We start from the raw sequence: 16,635 nt of genomic DNA on the forward strand, positions 1-16,635 counted from the left end.
GAAAGAAACATTTAATCTTTCAATTATCTTCTTTTAATTTGCGGTATTCTCGTGAAAAACTAATTAATGCATCTTGTAATTTGGAAAATATTTATAAAAAGGGAGTAAATCTTTTTACAAGAGAGTCTTACATATATAGTACAGAGATAGTATTGTATATGCACTAATTTTAGATAAGATACTCGTGAACACTAATTTGATTATTTAACTGATACTTGTTCTGATGGTAATGTTCTTTTGGCCTTTCAATCAGATTCAAACACCAATTGATTGTGTATCTGCAATATACACTGTGTTGTCTCGTAGACGTGGACATGTTACTGCTGATGTTCCTCAACCAGGCACCCCAGCTTATCTTGTTAAGGTCATTGACTAACTTTTCCTTATAAACTAATTTGATGGATTTTGCTTCTGTAGACTGCCTTTTGAGCTTATTTTGAGTATAAGAGTTACTGACTTTGCTCTCCTCATCTGTCAGGCATTTTTGCCCGTGATAGAATCTTTTGGTTTTGAGACAGACTTGAGATACCACACGCAAGGTCAAGCATTTTGCCAATCAGCTTTTGATCATTGGGCTATTGTTCCAGGAGATCCTCTGGACAAAAGCATTGTTTTGCGCCCACTTGAACCTGCACCAATCCAGCATCTTGCCCGTGAGTTTATGGTAAAAACAAGGCGTAGGAAGGTATGACTTTTTCTGTTTTTATTCTCAAGTATACTGTGTTTTTAATTCAAAGATCTCATGTGTCGTGATACTCATTCTACATTTATATATGATTATTTTCTTTATTCTTTCTGAGAAAGAAAAGGAATAAAAAAATGTTTGTACACAAAAGACAGTCATGCAAAATTATAGGAATGTTATAGAGACTAAAGAAATATATGTGGGAAAGAACATCTATTATATCTGGTTACTGCAAAGGATTTACTGTATGTGTTTCTTGCAGGGAATGAGTGAGGATGTAAGTATAGGTAAGTTCTTTGATGAGGCTATGATGGTTGAACTCGCACAGCAGGCGGCAGACCTTCATCAACAAATGATATGATTCTTTACAAATGTTTCTTCCTGGTTTGATCTTCATTCTTGATTTACTTTAAAGTTTGGGCCTTCAAACTGTGAAACCGGAAGCAAATGGTATGTGAAAGCAAGCAAATTATGAGTTATTTGCTTTTAGAGTTGGAAGGGATTTGACGCAGCCATTTAACATGCTACTGCTAGCCATTATGGCATTCAAATAGGAGTCAATTATGGTCTCATGGAATTGGAAAAGCTTTTTATTGCTGATTGGGGCATATTGTCTATAATTCTATTATGTTATCATTGATTTTGTACTAGGACCATATCCTTCCAAAAACTAACCATCAAAGTTGTATGTAAAAGTTTGTATTTTCAATGCCTGCATACTGTGACATGGGTCTAGAAAGTTCCATTTTCGATAAGGTTACTGTAAGAGTTGTGACATGAGTCAAGACAGATAAAAGCTAGATTATGCAGGATTCTCACTTCGATAATATGTACTTTGTCAACGTAATTTTGCACTTGTATTTGGCTATGCTATCATCAGAATTCCTTACCACTTGTTCTTGTTTACTTAATTTGCTAAAATAAAAATCATTAAGCGCTAAGTCATAGGAATGCAATAACAACATATTACAAGAAAACTACCTGTATGGATTCCATTTACAGTAACTTGGTTGACTCCTGAGGGGTCTTCAATAAGATTAAAACAAAGTACAATATTAAATTATCGTGTGCTTCAATCACACTGTCCACAATATACATAATTCACGTCTCTCTTTCCCACAAAAAATGGGAAAAACAATCATACGATAGTTTTAGTTTTATTTTTAATTTGGCACATCAGTGTGTAACTTTCTCTACCTCACCAGAAATGCATAGATGAACTTATGTACATAATCTCAGCTCACCAAAAAAAAGGTATTGCAGAGAAGAATACTATCCTTCTAGAAGGCATTTAAGATTCTGAAGTCCTTCAGCAGATATGCTTCTTCTAACTCTAGGCCTTTCTACAACCAAAGGTGGTGGTGGATCTGATTGAAAACATATCATCACAACAGTTAAATTATCTGTTGCTCCTCTCTTTATTGCTTCTCCTATTATTTCCTTGCAACATTGTTTCACATCATTATGCTCTTGAAGCCTCCTCCTAGCAAAATCTATAGCATTTTGGCTACGAAAAACATCCCATATTCCATCACTTCCAATTATCAAGAATTCGTCTTCTTTTGTCAATGTCATTAATTTAAGTTCTGGCTCAGCACTCAACGGTCCGCTTCTTCCGCTAATTTCCTTCATTCCTTCAAGATGCCAATCACCTAGAGCACGCGTGACGCCTAACTGACCATTCAAGTAACCATCATCAACAAATCCGCCAAGCGACTCAATTCTCTTCCTTTCTTTGATGCATAAGGGCCTGTGATCTTTGGACATTTCTATAGCCCCTCCAGCTCGGGACAAAATAGCACGACAGTCCCCAGCATTGGCCACAAGTAAAGACCTGTACATATGAAGAAATGGTTAGAGGACCACTAAACAAGGTGCTATGATTCAAAACTTGTGCCACTCAGGTAATGATAAAGGGAGGAGAACAAGAATCAATCCTAAAAGGAAATTATTGATGTGATGCTACATTATCTTATGTAACACAAACATAGTTGGTTTTAAGCGTGACTCACTGACACCCGTATGATACGCGTCAAACATCTCATTAGATATCCAATTATTATTTTTTGCTCTGACACTAATGGACACTCTTAGTGGTCTCTACTTGTTGTGTCTATGTCGTATCCGGTGTCTGTGCTCCATGACTAGGTAGCTACTACACCTGACTTAAAGTTAGTGTGACTCTCCACAAGTATGAGCTGTGTGGCAAAGTTATCCTATCCTTATAAAATGCCAAAGAATGGTGGAGATTAATGCTCACCTTCCAAATATGATTGCAGTTAATGCAGTTGTACCAGAAGATAAAGAAGACTCAATAGAGCATGTTTTTGCAAACTCTGAATCAGTCTCCAAAAATGACCTTGTGACCACCTTCTCAAGTTCCAGAGGGAAGTCAGCATCTTCAACAATCACCCTCGGCAGATGATCACGAACAAATTGCGCAGCGCTCTTTCCTCCATGTCCATCAAATACCTGCAAAAAATACCACTCGCCTTTAATGTTAAATCCTCATTGAAAGGGTGCATATGCAAAATGACAAAAAAATGTTTATCCTTACTTTGTTCTAAATAAACTTTTCCTAGCTTATGATTTATATAATTTGATTTACTCTCCATTTAACAAGACACACTCACACTTTAGAATGGATATACAACAACTTTGAAAGGGGAGAAGGGGATGACATTGATGAAGAAAATGAGATATAGATAACATGTTGGAAGAGATCATAAAATGATATTTATGACAAAAAGCAATTAGCATAATCAGTTAGGTAACTTACACCATAAAAGGAAATAGCTTCTTCATTGACAACATTATAACCAAATTTCTTTGCCAAGTCTCCAATGCATATGTGAGTATCCTCCATGTATGATCGACCTCCGATATCAGACCACTCTCCGGACCGAAGATTAGGGACAAAATTTATCAGGTTCTGTTTTTTCTCTGCAATCTCAGCATCCTCACAAATGCTTTCCAACTAAAATGTATCACAGAAGAAGGAAATAAAACAAAATGAGCCAAGACGATAGAAGCCTTGTGCAGTTAAATAAGTAAAATATCAGATACTTTTTACACAATCAATCAATTATAACCACTTTTAAAGTCATATATATATATATCCCAAAAGACTAATCACATGTTCTATCAAAGGCTAACATAATTTGATAATCATATCTAAGAGAATTTCAAGGTCAAGCAATCCTTAAAAATCATTTTTCATTTGCAACCTCTCTTCCACAAAAGATACAGAAGAAGCATAGAAGACAAATTTCAAATTCAGAAGAAAACAAAAGACAAATATAGAAAAATCTATGAATTAACAAAGAACAAAAAATTCAAAACAAAAGGTGAACCAGGTTCATGAAGAAGAGGTGGAAAAACTTTTGATGCCACCTAAAGAAAATTAACAATTAGGTATAATTAAAGTCTATAAGAAGCCTAATTTAGAAAACATCTTCAAAAGCAAGCTTATAATATAAAGGAAGAAAATGAAAACAAAAATGAAAAAAAAAAAAGAAACAAAAGAAAAAACATGATGGTAATCAAAATACTAACAGGAAATGAATTAGTAAGAGTGATTTTGTCACTGGAAATTCTAAAAGAAGAGTCTTTTTCTGTATTATCCATCTGGGCATGCAAAAGATCACAATGCAAAGACCATGATGACATCTTTTTGTTATCAATTTCTTGATCAACTTGTTCATCACCCTCTTGGACACACATGTTGATAAACACAGTAGTTGTTGGCAAGTGGTAGTTTCAGCTCAGGAATTTGCACTTGTAGGCTTGGAAAACAGAAAGTAATAATAATAACATAAAAGACTTGGTATAATTTTATTTGTACTTTATAATAAAAAAAGAGAGAAAGAGAAGATTCTTAGAATATGTTTGAGAAAATGATGCAGTAGTTTTTGTTTCTAAGGTTATTATAGTAATATAATATTATTAGTGTGTCAAGTGGGAAAGAAAAGAAAGAACTAGAGCCGTTAAGTTCTAGATTTTTCTATGAAAAGCTTGGTCCAAAATTGTTGGTTGGGTTTTGTATTAGGTGATTCTTTTATATTATAATGTTGCTCTAAAATTATTTTGGATAATGTCATTTTCTATGCTGACCCTATCATATTGCAATCTCACTCTTTATTTTTAATATTATTATTAATACTTTTTTTTCCTCCTCTTTTTCTACCTTTATGGCTTATGTGCCCTACACATCACTCCATGTGAAAAATGATCTTTTATATCAAAATACTTTGCTTTTTATTCCACTCTCTCTCCTTTCTTTCATTAGTTTTCTTCAATATTATATAAAAAATTGTTTGTTGCAGAAATAATCAATCCATGCTAATATTCACACCAATTTTTATTAGTTGTCGGTTGAGTAACCAAAAACTAAAAATTTTTCTTCAGTTAGGTAGAAAGTGTTCCAACTTCAAGTAATTTCAAAAAAAATTAAAAAATGACGTAATAACTCGTCATATAAGTCTTCTATCTTTTTTTTCAAAACTTAATTCTCAAATATAAAATTACCTATTATTTTATTAAAAAGAATCATATATTTATTTGCACAATTTGGGTAGGTTCTACCACAATACAGCCACACACAAAATTGTTTGACAGATGAAAGCTGTCTCTAATTTTATAACTATTTTCTAAAACATGTCAATATCCATGAGGATATCTCTCATGAATATAGGTTAGATTTTGATATGATATTAGAGTATGGATTTGCAAAACTCAATCCTCATATAAGATTGTGTTAGTGATGTGATGAGAAAAAGAAATTTGAATGAGTGTTAAAAAATTATAAATAAACAAATATATAACCTCACAATTTAACACCACTTTAGATATTGCTTTATAAATTTTTTGGGCTCAAAGTGTCGTATGGTCCATCATTCATAAGCATAATTAATGAGCTAATTATAAATGAGAGATAGGAATTAAAGGTGTGTGGATTTCCTTTAACTGAAATAGCTATAAAGTGTCCCAGTTGTGAAGACCAATTGATCTAATGATAAAAATTTATCGTGCCATATCTATTACTCCATACAATTGTTTGTTCTAAAGGATACAAGTCCGAATCAAATTATAGTAGATTATATATATATTTTCTAAATTGAGACTAAGCTTTACAAATTTTGTGTGGCTTCCTAATAGGATTCCAACAAGGAGCATAATGTTCATACATTAGTAGTATTTGTTGTCAAGTCAAGCTATCCATCACGAATGAGCTTTTTTATATGATAAAGTTGTCATGACACTATTCATGCACAGAATCTTTATCATGCCTTGATAAGAGAACAAAAGATGTTGGACTAGGACGTGGTACTATCGTGTTCACAAAAAAATATTGTGCGTGTCTCATATTGGCCTTAAGTGGTTGCCTTGTAAAATACCCTCTTTCGGCTCAATATTGATGAGATATATATAGACCTTCATCCATTGGTAAAGGACCACACAAAGGGGCTATAAGAGAAGGCCATTAAAAAAGTCAACTTAGCACCCAACAATGGGAGCTATATGCAACAAAACATAAATTTGGATGGGAAATTCAAAATTAGAGAAATATTATAATTCTAGTGAATTTAAATGTTTTAATTGGATTTTTATTTTAAATTTTATTATTTGGATAAAAAAAATTGTTCTTTTAAAATTGAATTATTTTTATAAATTTTAAAAGTTTTGGGCAAACATGAAAATTAAATTTGCACCAAATTGAAATTTTGAAAAAATTGAAGCACTATTTTGCAATTTTTAGAGATTATTGAAATAAAAAATATTGGGATCAATATACAAAATTTGATATAAATTTAAAAAATTATAGACTATTTTTAATTAATATATTATTGTAAAGTAAAAAAATAATTTAAAATTCTTAAACTTTAGGTTGAATTTAATATTCTCATAACTTTTTTTTTTTTATCTCATTTGAGTTATATTAAGAGGTAAGTAGATTAAGGACGGTGAACAAAAAGAGTTAAATAAATAAGGGTGATAAAATGAATTAATATACTCAATTTATTATCCATTATAATAATTAAAGCAGAGCTCTCCAAAGTTCTTTCTCTATGCCACATCCTCTAATATTTGTCAACTCACCAAAATTCTGATGTGTCACATTCCAAATTCATCTTCTATTCTATTATGTTTTGTTTCTTGAATATATAATACAAACCTTTAAATTTATTTCATACATTATATAATTTCAGTTTTAATTTATCACTCAATGACCCATCAATACATTTAAAAAGCTATAATTACTCACCAAAACTTTCATATCAATGACCCATAAAAAAATACAAACTATCCAATATCTTCAAATCATGACAATGCAAGTTCGACTACATAGACACATTATCAATCAATGTACAACTATTTGTGTGACACACTATTAATTCACGGATACTTCAATAATATTGTTTTTATATTATCAATATTATTGCATATGAAATGAGTTTTTTGTTTTTTTCTAAGTTGAATGTGTCTCCCATAAAATTTTTTCTTTTTATAATTAAAAAAACACAAATCATAATTGAAAAAAAAAAGAATAATATTAAATATTTGAAAATAAAGTACTTCTAACTATTTCATTATTAACTCGAAACTTTCTATGTCTTAAACATTTATAGACTTTTATTGCATATAATTTTTTTCAACCACTCTTGAAGTTTCTTGACTGTGTCAAATTATTATTTTAAAATTCCAAGGCAGACACAAATGAATTGTTTCATTATTTTAGATTTAACAAATTATCACCCACGAATGAATGTTATAATATATCACAAAGCACACAATATTATTAGAAGAACCACTTCAATGAAATAAAAAAAGTTTGAATAAACCAATTCCACATTTAAATATATTTTGCAAGAATTGTATTAGTCAACAATGTTTTACTTCTTCTTTTGTACTAAAGCAAATCTAGCTTATATATAATTATTCAAAAATATATTTACCTTTAAGTACATAAATACATCAAGATGTATCTTCAAAAGAATATAAACTATCCAATATCTTCAAATCATGGCAATGCAATTTCGACTACATACACACATCAAGATCTATCTTCTATTTTTCAACCATTCTCTTGTAAATTCTAAGTTCAAACAATGATAACGATATTATAAAATGCAACCAATGTACAACTATTTATGTGACACACTATTAATTTACAAATACTTCAAGAATATTGTTTTTATATTGTCAATTATTGTTCAAGATCATATATCAATATTATTGCATATAAAATGAGTGTTTTTTTGTAGGTTGACTGTGTCTTCCATAACATTTTTTCTTTTTATAATTAAAAAAACACAAATTATAATTGAAACAAAAAAAAAAAGAATAATATTAAATATTTGAAAATGAAGTACTTCTAACTATTTCATTATTCACTCGAAACTTTTTATGTCTTAAACATTCACAAATTTTTCTTGCCTATAATTTTTTTCAACCACTCTTGAAGTTTATTGACTGTGTCAAATAATTATTTTAAAATTCCAAGGCACACACGAATGAATTGTTTCAATATTTTGGATTTAACAAACTATCACTCACGAATGAGTGTTATAATATATCACAAAGCACACAATATTATTAGAAGAACCACTTCAATGAAATAAAAAAAGTTTGAATAAACCAATTCTACATTTAAATATATTTTGCAAGAATTGTTTTAGTCAACAATGTTTTACTTCTTCTTTTGTACTAAAGCAAACCTAACTTATATATAATTATTCAAAAATATATTTACCTTTAAGTATATAAACACTTGAGTATATTCTACTATCAAACAAAATTAACGTTACTTTTAAAATACATATTATTGTTATTTTATACTTAGTAATATATTAAATTTCACCGCACAACGTACGGGTTATTCTCTAGTTTTAGTTATTCCCGACATCAACTAGCTTAAAAGTGGGGTGAACCGCGACCAACTAACTTAAGAAGATAACTTGAAAATTTAACCTAACTCCTTTGTCAAAAAATTTAAAAAACTTTTAAATTAATTTAATTCATTGATCATTATAATTGAAATAACTTACTTTTTAAGATGAGTGGCAGTATAATTGAAATAACTTGAGAAAATTCGTTACAGATGAAGTATAATCTAATTAGTAATTACACTTACAAGTATAATAAGATACACGCATCTTCTTTTTTTTTTACTCAAGAATACATGAATCCTGAAACCCAGACAATGACATTATTAATATAGCTGGAATTGCACAACTTCAACTGTGCTATAACATTTGTCATTCGACTTGGTTATTTTTACACAATTTTACAACAACATATCCATTAGATAATACAATTAAAAATAAGTCAAATAAAGTGCATCTACATGGTCTAAATTTAAACTACATGCGTTCAACTTTTCTTTCTTTCTTATATTATAAGACAAAAAGAGTTGATGATTAACACAGTTTGTATACCTAATTAATAAATTTTATAGATAATTACTAATTATAATAAGATTTTATAACTTGTTAATCATACCAAAAATTTTAAGCTGTGTTAAAAGTAATATAAATTGTTAGTTGAATTTTAACATAAAATATATGTATCAAAGTTTCATTTGAGATGCTCATTGTCCTTGACATGAAACCACAACGTCGCTGTATGGTGATGTTAATGATAATAGCTTGCAATAGAAATGATCAATAATGGAGCCGTCAACTATGCTTAATATAGCCCAGCTAAAAACAATATCATTGAGTATTTTATTTTTGTCTTGACCATATTACACCTATTGGTATTTGCTATTATCTACGAAAGCTTGGTTTTTAGGAGTATTGACTTTTTTTTTCAACCGAAATTTCATTAAAGTAAATTGGACCTTAAGAGAGAAAAATCCAACTGCCTAGCCGAAGAAACGATCAGTCCAATTACAAGTAGGGCTAACCCAATTAATACATACTAAAGATTAAAACACTAAGCACAAAGTGGACTTGGAACACTCAGTAAAGCTTGAAGTCCCACTTGTATCAAATGACTAAGGCAATCAATAGAGCAACATTGTCTCTCATTTTCGTTATTCCGACCTGTGTCTTTATATTTTATTAGGGCTGAGTATCAGTTGGGCTTGAGTGGGTTCGAGCCTAATTTTGATAACCTGTCCAAACTAGGGTATGCAATTTAAAAGCCTAATTCCCACTACTTTTTATATTGGTTTTTGCATATTTCAGATAGTGTAGGTTAGTGGGTGATGTGTTTTTTTTATAAGATATTATTTTTAAATTCATGTTTTTTATTGAAGTTTCCTAATAATACACTTTGTATGGTACTATTTAAATTGAAAAAACTTTGATATTTCTGCTATTTGAGATGTTACATTAGTTTGAGAATATATAACTTTGGGTCGTTATCTTGTGTTTGTATTTTACTATTTTTAATGCTTCTGTTTTTAATGAATAATCACAATAAAATATTAGAGATATGTGATGAACTAATATTATCCGTATAATGTAACGCGTTAGATATATCACATAAAAAATGTATAACGTAAGGCTTTGGATGAATCGGATTAAAAAAAGGTGCTGGATAATAACATTAGTACAATATTATACAGTATTACTCTACATTGAAGTTTTCAATTTAGAACGTGAGGTAAAAAACACAGCAAAAAAATTGATTCAAAAAAACCAATGATAAATATGGTGCCAGAGTTTGATTAGAAAGACTGATTAACAAGACATACTCATCCTTAATAAATTATCGTTTGAAAAGTGAGAATTCTTTTTAGAAGCCAAACTTACAAACAATTGCAACTAGTAACTAATAAACATAACAAATAACAAAAACTTGAACGATCATCCAATAACAAAACAGAACTTGAAAAACAAACCAAAATTGTTCAAATCTTTATACTAGTCAACATAAAGAAATCAGAACTACATTCAGTAGAGATGATCAGATCCCTTGGCTCAAAAGTAATTCAAATCTCAAATTCCGGTAAAAGCCTTCTTGGCAACACCACTGGATGAACCAGCTGGGATCACCTTCAACACATTGAACCTCACTGTCTTGGAGAGGGGCCTAAAGATGTGACACAATTAAAAGCCAATATAGACATAGATATCAATAACTGTATAATATATATTCATGTTAATAAACAAAAAAAAATCATCTTAAAAAGTCTCACCTGCATTGGCCAATAGTAACATGATCTCCTTCTTTAACACGGAAGCAAGGTGATACATGAGCGGGAATGTTTGAGTGTCTTTTCTCATATCTAAAGAGAATAAGTAAAAGAAAAACAGATAAAAATTATGTAACTCCTAGCAGAAAAACAAGCATTGGGCACCACAGTAAGAAAGTAGAGTACCTCTGATACTTCTTGATGAAATGAAGATAATTCCTCCTAACAATAATTGTACGATTCATTTTAGCACTATGACAAGTGCCAGCTAAGATACGACCTCGGATGGAAACATTTCCAGTGAATGGACACTTCTTGTCAATGTAGGTTCCTAATTTCGATAAATATGACAATCCATCAATTTGCAGCATAAATATAATAACATACACATAAAGAAAACAAAATAATAAAGTAGTTTCATATGGAACACAGATAAATGAAGAAGATTGGGGCATAACATGAGCAATGACGCAAAGAGTTTCGACATAAGATATAAAGAATCAGCGGACTCTTGCTAATCCAAATTTGGTCTAAGTTATCCGGATGCCAGAACATTAGACTGTTTGGTGGATTACTACAATTTACAACTCAAACCTAAACGTTTAAGTTGGATCACCTCATAAAATTTGTTACAACGAATTACATGTTTCAAATCACAGATATGAATTGCATGTCTCATAAAATTTGTTACTACGAATGACAATTCTCAACACAAATTCAACCCTCCAAAGAATACATCATCACTTTCAAAGCTAACATTAACACATTCCCCAGACAGATAAACAAACATGAAAAAACCTAGCAGATTAACAATGGACGCCTAGCAAAACCCTACAATCACAAACTTAAACAATTATTAATATTATTGTAAAAACTATCATAATTATAATTATCATATAGAAAACCTAGATGGACGACAATAATATAAAAGTTTAAAACTACATAGAATATCAATTTAATGATATTTAAAGATTAATCTATAATCTACGATCAATAATGATCTATAATACAGAGAGGGATAGTGAGAGTAACCTTCGGTTGCTTCTCTGGGAGTCTTAAACCCAAGACCAATAGATTTCCAGAAGCGGTTTCCACCTTTTCCAGGCCTCTTACCCTTTCCAGATTTCTTTGAGCTGCAACAATAACCAAAACAACAAACAAATATACATCAACACAAAGCACGTATAAGGATCAAAATCTCCATTAATAATTATATAATAGTAGAACACTTTCGGGGAGTATTTAATATACCATAGAAACACTTTAGGTTGCTTCATCTTTCCCTTCCCAGATTTCTTAGAGCTGCAACAATGACAAAAAAACAGACAAATATACATCAACAAAGGCCGTATATAAGCATCAGCATCACCATTAATAATGATATAATAGTAGGACACTTTAAAGAAGTATTTAATATACCATAGAAACACTTTAGGTTGCTTCAGAAAAGCCTTCTCAGTCTGTAATACACAAATTCAACAAACAAAAAAACAAAAAATCAATCGTAGATTCAAACATACTAAGAACAACAAATTGAAAGGGAAAACGAAATCGATAGAAAAAGAAAAAGGGAATATGAGTAACCTGTTCAGCCATGGTGGAGTGAGGTTGGGAATTTTGCAGAGGCTGTGAGAGTAGCCGCTCGTTATGTGAGAATTCAGAAGCCCTAGTTTCACTTTGTCTCGGACTCAGATTTTATTCAGCGTTTTGCTCTTGTAATTGGGCTTATAAGGTTTCAGCCCAAAATAAAATAAAATAAAAAACATATGGATATCCAAAAAACCTACTAGCCTTACCCATTGTTTTATATTCTTACTCCTTTTTATTTTAAAATATTTTCCGATACTCAAAATACTCAACTCAACTTCCACACTTGCTTAAAGTAAAAAAAAAAAAATACAAAAAAACACAAAATATTTATTATATAATATAAAATAAAAGAGTTAAATTTTTCTAACAATAAAAAATTAAAAAGTCATGGACCTTTAGACCTTTTTTGTTCGAAAAAAAACAGAAATTTAAAAATTTAAAAATTGTGTTTAGTTATAATAACAATAATAATAAATAAATAAAATTAACTAAAATAAACATAATTTTTTAATGTAAATATGAGGATTTTTAATATCCTCTTTTTTAAAATGTTCAATATATCTCTGGTAAAAAAAAGTTCAATCAACTAATATGTATTTATATTTGGTAAAATATATCATGCAATCTTTTAAATTACAGGAAAATAACATATTAATCTTTTATCTTTTTTTAATAACAAGTGAGTTATTTGTCTTTTTAGGTGTGTCAAATTTGTATTTAATGTTTGTAAATATTTAAATTGATGATTCTAATTTTGAACAAATGAAAATAAAATTCTCTCAATTTTTTCAATACTCATGTAATTCTTAAGGGATTTTGATTGTAATAATAACAAGAACATAAATCATCAATCAACTTTAATAAAAATAACTAGTCAAGAGAAAATTCAAGTGAGATAATTTTAAAGTTTTTAAAATTAAATGCAAAATTCTCTAAATTTATATCATAAAATCACGTGAAAATTTATTATGCACTTTAAGATAATATGATAACAAAAATTATAATTCAGTTTTAAAAATCTCTAACTAAAATTGATTGAAATGAGTTTGAGTCTAAAAATAGTTAAATATTGTAACTTTTACAAACATAAAAGACTAACATAATACAAACAAAAATTGAAAGCTCAATATGATATTTTTGTCTAACTTAAAAGACCAAGGGATGATAGTTGATATATTTAAGACAACACTTCAGTCATTTATTTTTTTTTTCTTCTTCTTCTTATGAAGTGGTTATTTATTTAATTTTATTACAAAAATTCAAAAATATAATGAATGAAAATATGAGTTTATTTGAAAGATTCGAGTCATAGATTTGATGAAATTTGCATTATATTGAAGATGATAATTAATTTTATGAGTTTTATTTGAAAATTTTGATTAATTTTGGTAAAATAAATAATAACATCATTAATATACAAGATCAAATTATTTATTTAAAATTAAATAAATAACTAAATCGGAGAGAAAAAAAAAATAAAGAACTAAAATGTTATCTGAAATTAAATTAAAGGACTGCATGAAAAACTATACCTATATTTAATTAAAGTTAAAAATTGACTATGAAGATGCAACCTTTATATCAAAAAAAAAAAAAAAAAACTTGTACAAACAACAATTTTTCTTCTTAAATTTAGTAGATATTTCTGCCTAGAAAAGTTCCATCTTAAAAATATGATCTACAATCTTCGATAATTCCTTTTAATTTTATTTATAAAATTTTTACACCAATAATTTACGGTCATTTTTCAACGTATTTTATTAAAATAAATTACATAAATTACAATAATCGAACCAAATGTGTAAATAATAGTTGAATAATATTTTTTTATGACGTGTCAATAAGATTTACCTAAATTGAAAAATAAAGGTTTCCTTACGTGGCTACATAAAAGAATCTACTATACATTTTACTGTTAATAAAAAACTGAGTAATATATATATATATATATATATATATATTTGTATACAGTTAATTTTAATTTTTGATATTCTATTATCCTTAATAGGCATATTGGTATTATTTGAGAAAACTTATTAAAGATAAATTTTTTATTAAATAAATACTCATATTTAAGACATAGAGACATTGTACGACAAAAAACACGTAATTACTTTTAATGCTTAACAGATTATAAATAAAAAAAAGCATTTAGGCTAACTATAGACATAACAAAGTAATAAAAATATAACGTTAACAATAATTATTAAGTTTAACGTATAACACGTTATAGAAAAATGTTATAAAAAAATATTGTAAAAAGTATAATTTTAGGTTTATTGTAGTTGTCTTGTTTTCATTGAATTATCTCTATTTTGGTTTCAAGAAAATTAGCCCCGTGATTAAACTTTTTGTTTTAGTTGCCTTGTTTTCCTTTAATTCATTTTTAATACACTTTGTACATTATTTTGTAACTTTTTAATAATTCATTTTACTTTAAAAAAATTTGACTGCAAGTAATACAATCCATGTTGTGTAAACCTTTTTATCACTCTTGCGTCGAGAACCATGGAATATGTGATAAAAATTTCTAAACAAAAAATAGATGTTGGTTTTAAAAAAAACCAATGAAATTTATTATATAACTAGCTCCAAGCATAAACAAAACTAGCGGAAGAAAAGCTTTATACCAATTCCAATTCCAATAGTGTACAGCAAGATGTCATAATTCAAGAACAATGTCCTTAAAAATTGTCTACAGCATGTAAAAGTGAAATCATGCTTGATACAAATATCTGAAGACGAGCAAAATACCAATTTGACATCAAGAGATCCACCCTGAAGTCTGATTCTTATGATCACAATCTTCCACGACCACATTTTGTACATAATACTCAATATCATTCCATCTGCAATCAAGAAGCCAAGTCATTGTTCAAAAGTTGTATAACTATAATTAAGAACAACAATTCAAGTCAAGGTAAGGCATTTCTAGAGAAATAACAACAGCAATTAAAAAGGGAGGAAAAAGTTCCATCACGGAATATAAACCAAATCCACCACAATTCTAGACAAGTTCTGCAATACCCATTACTGACACGCAAGAAAAGCTAATTTAACATTGCAATCAAAATCCAAGCTACGTAGGAGTACAATTCTAAGCAAAATAAAAGGTGTCAGACAAATCATGTTTGGGATGAAATCCTATATCTAATTCAAATTCCAGACTCGAAGATAAAAAAAAACTTACAATAATTTAGAACATCACACTTGAAAAATAGAATAAGTTTAACAATCACAACTTTCTGAAAGGATAATCAAAGTGCGTTTTACAACCACGAAAGCAGAATTGCCAGGTACTTAATGGGTTTGAGAGTACAATCACCCCATAAATTAATGTATTAAAAAGATATTGGGAATGACATATATTGAGGAAAGTGGTACAATCATATTTATGCCTTAAATGATTTGGACATGTGCAACAAAAATCAATAGAAACCCAGTGAAAAAAGCTAGGCAGAGAAAGATAGCTTGATAATTGGACTAGAGATAGACCAGGAAAGGACTCTAGTCATTATTGTCATATATAACTAACATTAATAGTTTTGATGCCATGCAGATTCAATTAAACATAGAATTAGTTTACAAACTCGAAAGTAGAAGGGAAACCTTTTGGCGTTTTGGATCCGGAGGGCTTGGCTCAGAACCACTGTGTCTGCGTGATGTCCCAGCATTAGTTTCAACCTACACATATACCTGCTTGTCAATTTCTTTTCTTTTTCAAGAGAGGGTGGTCATAATATTCAATTTTCACAACTATCAAGCCAGAAGAAAAAAAAGAAGTCCTAATGGGGTTTGAACCAAGGATGCAAAAATTGGAATTCCCAACTTCAACTAGTGGGGTGGGATGTTCCTAGTATGCGTCGGAATCTAGAAGTTCTTAGGGTGGTTAAAAACAAGGGCTCTAACATTTGAAGTTGACATATGAGAAAATTAAATCACACATTAAAACAAAGTAAGAAAACAATGAAGCATGCCTACCTGGGTCGACAAATCTTGAGCCATTTGATCTTCAGAAGGATTTCTCTCAGACCCTACTCGTTGAGATATGACTGGCATGATCTCGCGGAGTACATTAGACAAAAACACTCCTTCATCACTAACAGGGGGTTCAGCTTCAGGGACCTGGGGAGCACCTGTTGATGTTGCAGCATGCACTGAGGTGGAACCCCCATTTGCTCCTTGTAAGCTTGAATCTTCCACGTGAATTTCTCCA

General features: G+C 29.6%; 4 protein-coding genes across 5 annotated transcripts in view; 1 reads left to right on the top strand and 3 right to left on the bottom strand.

Annotated features, from left to right (window-relative positions):
* LOC101507129 (110 kDa U5 small nuclear ribonucleoprotein component CLO) overlaps positions 1–1,574 on the top strand; it is a 5,791-nt gene extending 4,217 nt beyond the window's left edge. Inside the window, exons 8-10 of the mRNA XM_004508345.4 lie at positions 254–364; positions 479–685; positions 948–1,574. Of these exons, the coding sequence (XP_004508402.1) occupies positions 254–364; positions 479–685; positions 948–1,046 (417 nt within the window). The 3' untranslated portion in view covers positions 1,047–1,574. The remainder of the gene's footprint in view (positions 1–253; positions 365–478; positions 686–947) is intronic.
* Positions 1,575–1,651: 77 nt separating this feature from the next.
* On the bottom strand, positions 1,652–4,604 carry LOC101507450 (probable protein phosphatase 2C 27). Its single transcript, XM_004508346.3, has 4 exons — positions 4,241–4,604; positions 3,465–3,662; positions 2,946–3,157; positions 1,652–2,519 (listed from the first exon to the last, which is right to left on the bottom strand). Exons 1-4 carry the CDS (start codon positions 4,406–4,408, stop codon positions 1,958–1,960), a joined length of 1,140 nt encoding a protein of 379 aa, XP_004508403.1. The 5' UTR covers positions 4,409–4,604; the 3' UTR covers positions 1,652–1,957.
* Positions 4,605–10,482: 5,878 nt separating this feature from the next.
* Positions 10,483–12,567, bottom strand: LOC101507753 (small ribosomal subunit protein uS17). 2 transcript variants are annotated; one of them, XM_004508347.4, is made up of 6 exons: positions 12,414–12,567; positions 12,249–12,289; positions 11,862–11,962; positions 11,016–11,160; positions 10,833–10,922; positions 10,483–10,726 (listed from the first exon to the last, which is right to left on the bottom strand). In XM_004508347.4, exons 1-6 carry the CDS (start codon positions 12,423–12,425, stop codon positions 10,633–10,635), a joined length of 483 nt encoding a protein of 160 aa, XP_004508404.1. In that variant the 5' UTR covers positions 12,426–12,567; the 3' UTR covers positions 10,483–10,632. The 2 variants fall into 2 exon arrangements, with proteins under 2 accessions (XP_004508404.1, XP_073220052.1); XM_073363951.1 differs by lacking the exons at positions 12,249–12,289; positions 12,414–12,567 and adding an exon at positions 12,081–12,107.
* A 2,460-nt stretch (positions 12,568–15,027) lies between these two features.
* Positions 15,028–16,635, bottom strand: part of LOC101508078 (ubiquitin-like domain-containing protein CIP73) — a 13,335-nt gene continuing 11,727 nt past the window's right edge. Inside the window, exons 15-17 of the mRNA XM_073363334.1 lie at positions 16,401–16,635; positions 16,029–16,103; positions 15,028–15,268 (exon numbers count right to left, since the gene is read on the bottom strand). The exon at positions 16,401–16,635 is cut by the window's right edge and continues 5 nt beyond it. Coding sequence (XP_073219435.1) covers positions 15,260–15,268; positions 16,029–16,103; positions 16,401–16,635 — 319 coding nt within the window. The 3' untranslated portion in view covers positions 15,028–15,259. The remainder of the gene's footprint in view (positions 15,269–16,028; positions 16,104–16,400) is intronic.

Source organism: Cicer arietinum, chromosome 7, assembly GCF_000331145.2.
Source record: "Cicer arietinum cultivar CDC Frontier isolate Library 1 chromosome 7, Cicar.CDCFrontier_v2.0, whole genome shotgun sequence".
In the NCBI taxonomy this organism is placed as follows: domain Eukaryota; kingdom Viridiplantae; phylum Streptophyta; class Magnoliopsida; order Fabales; family Fabaceae; genus Cicer; species Cicer arietinum.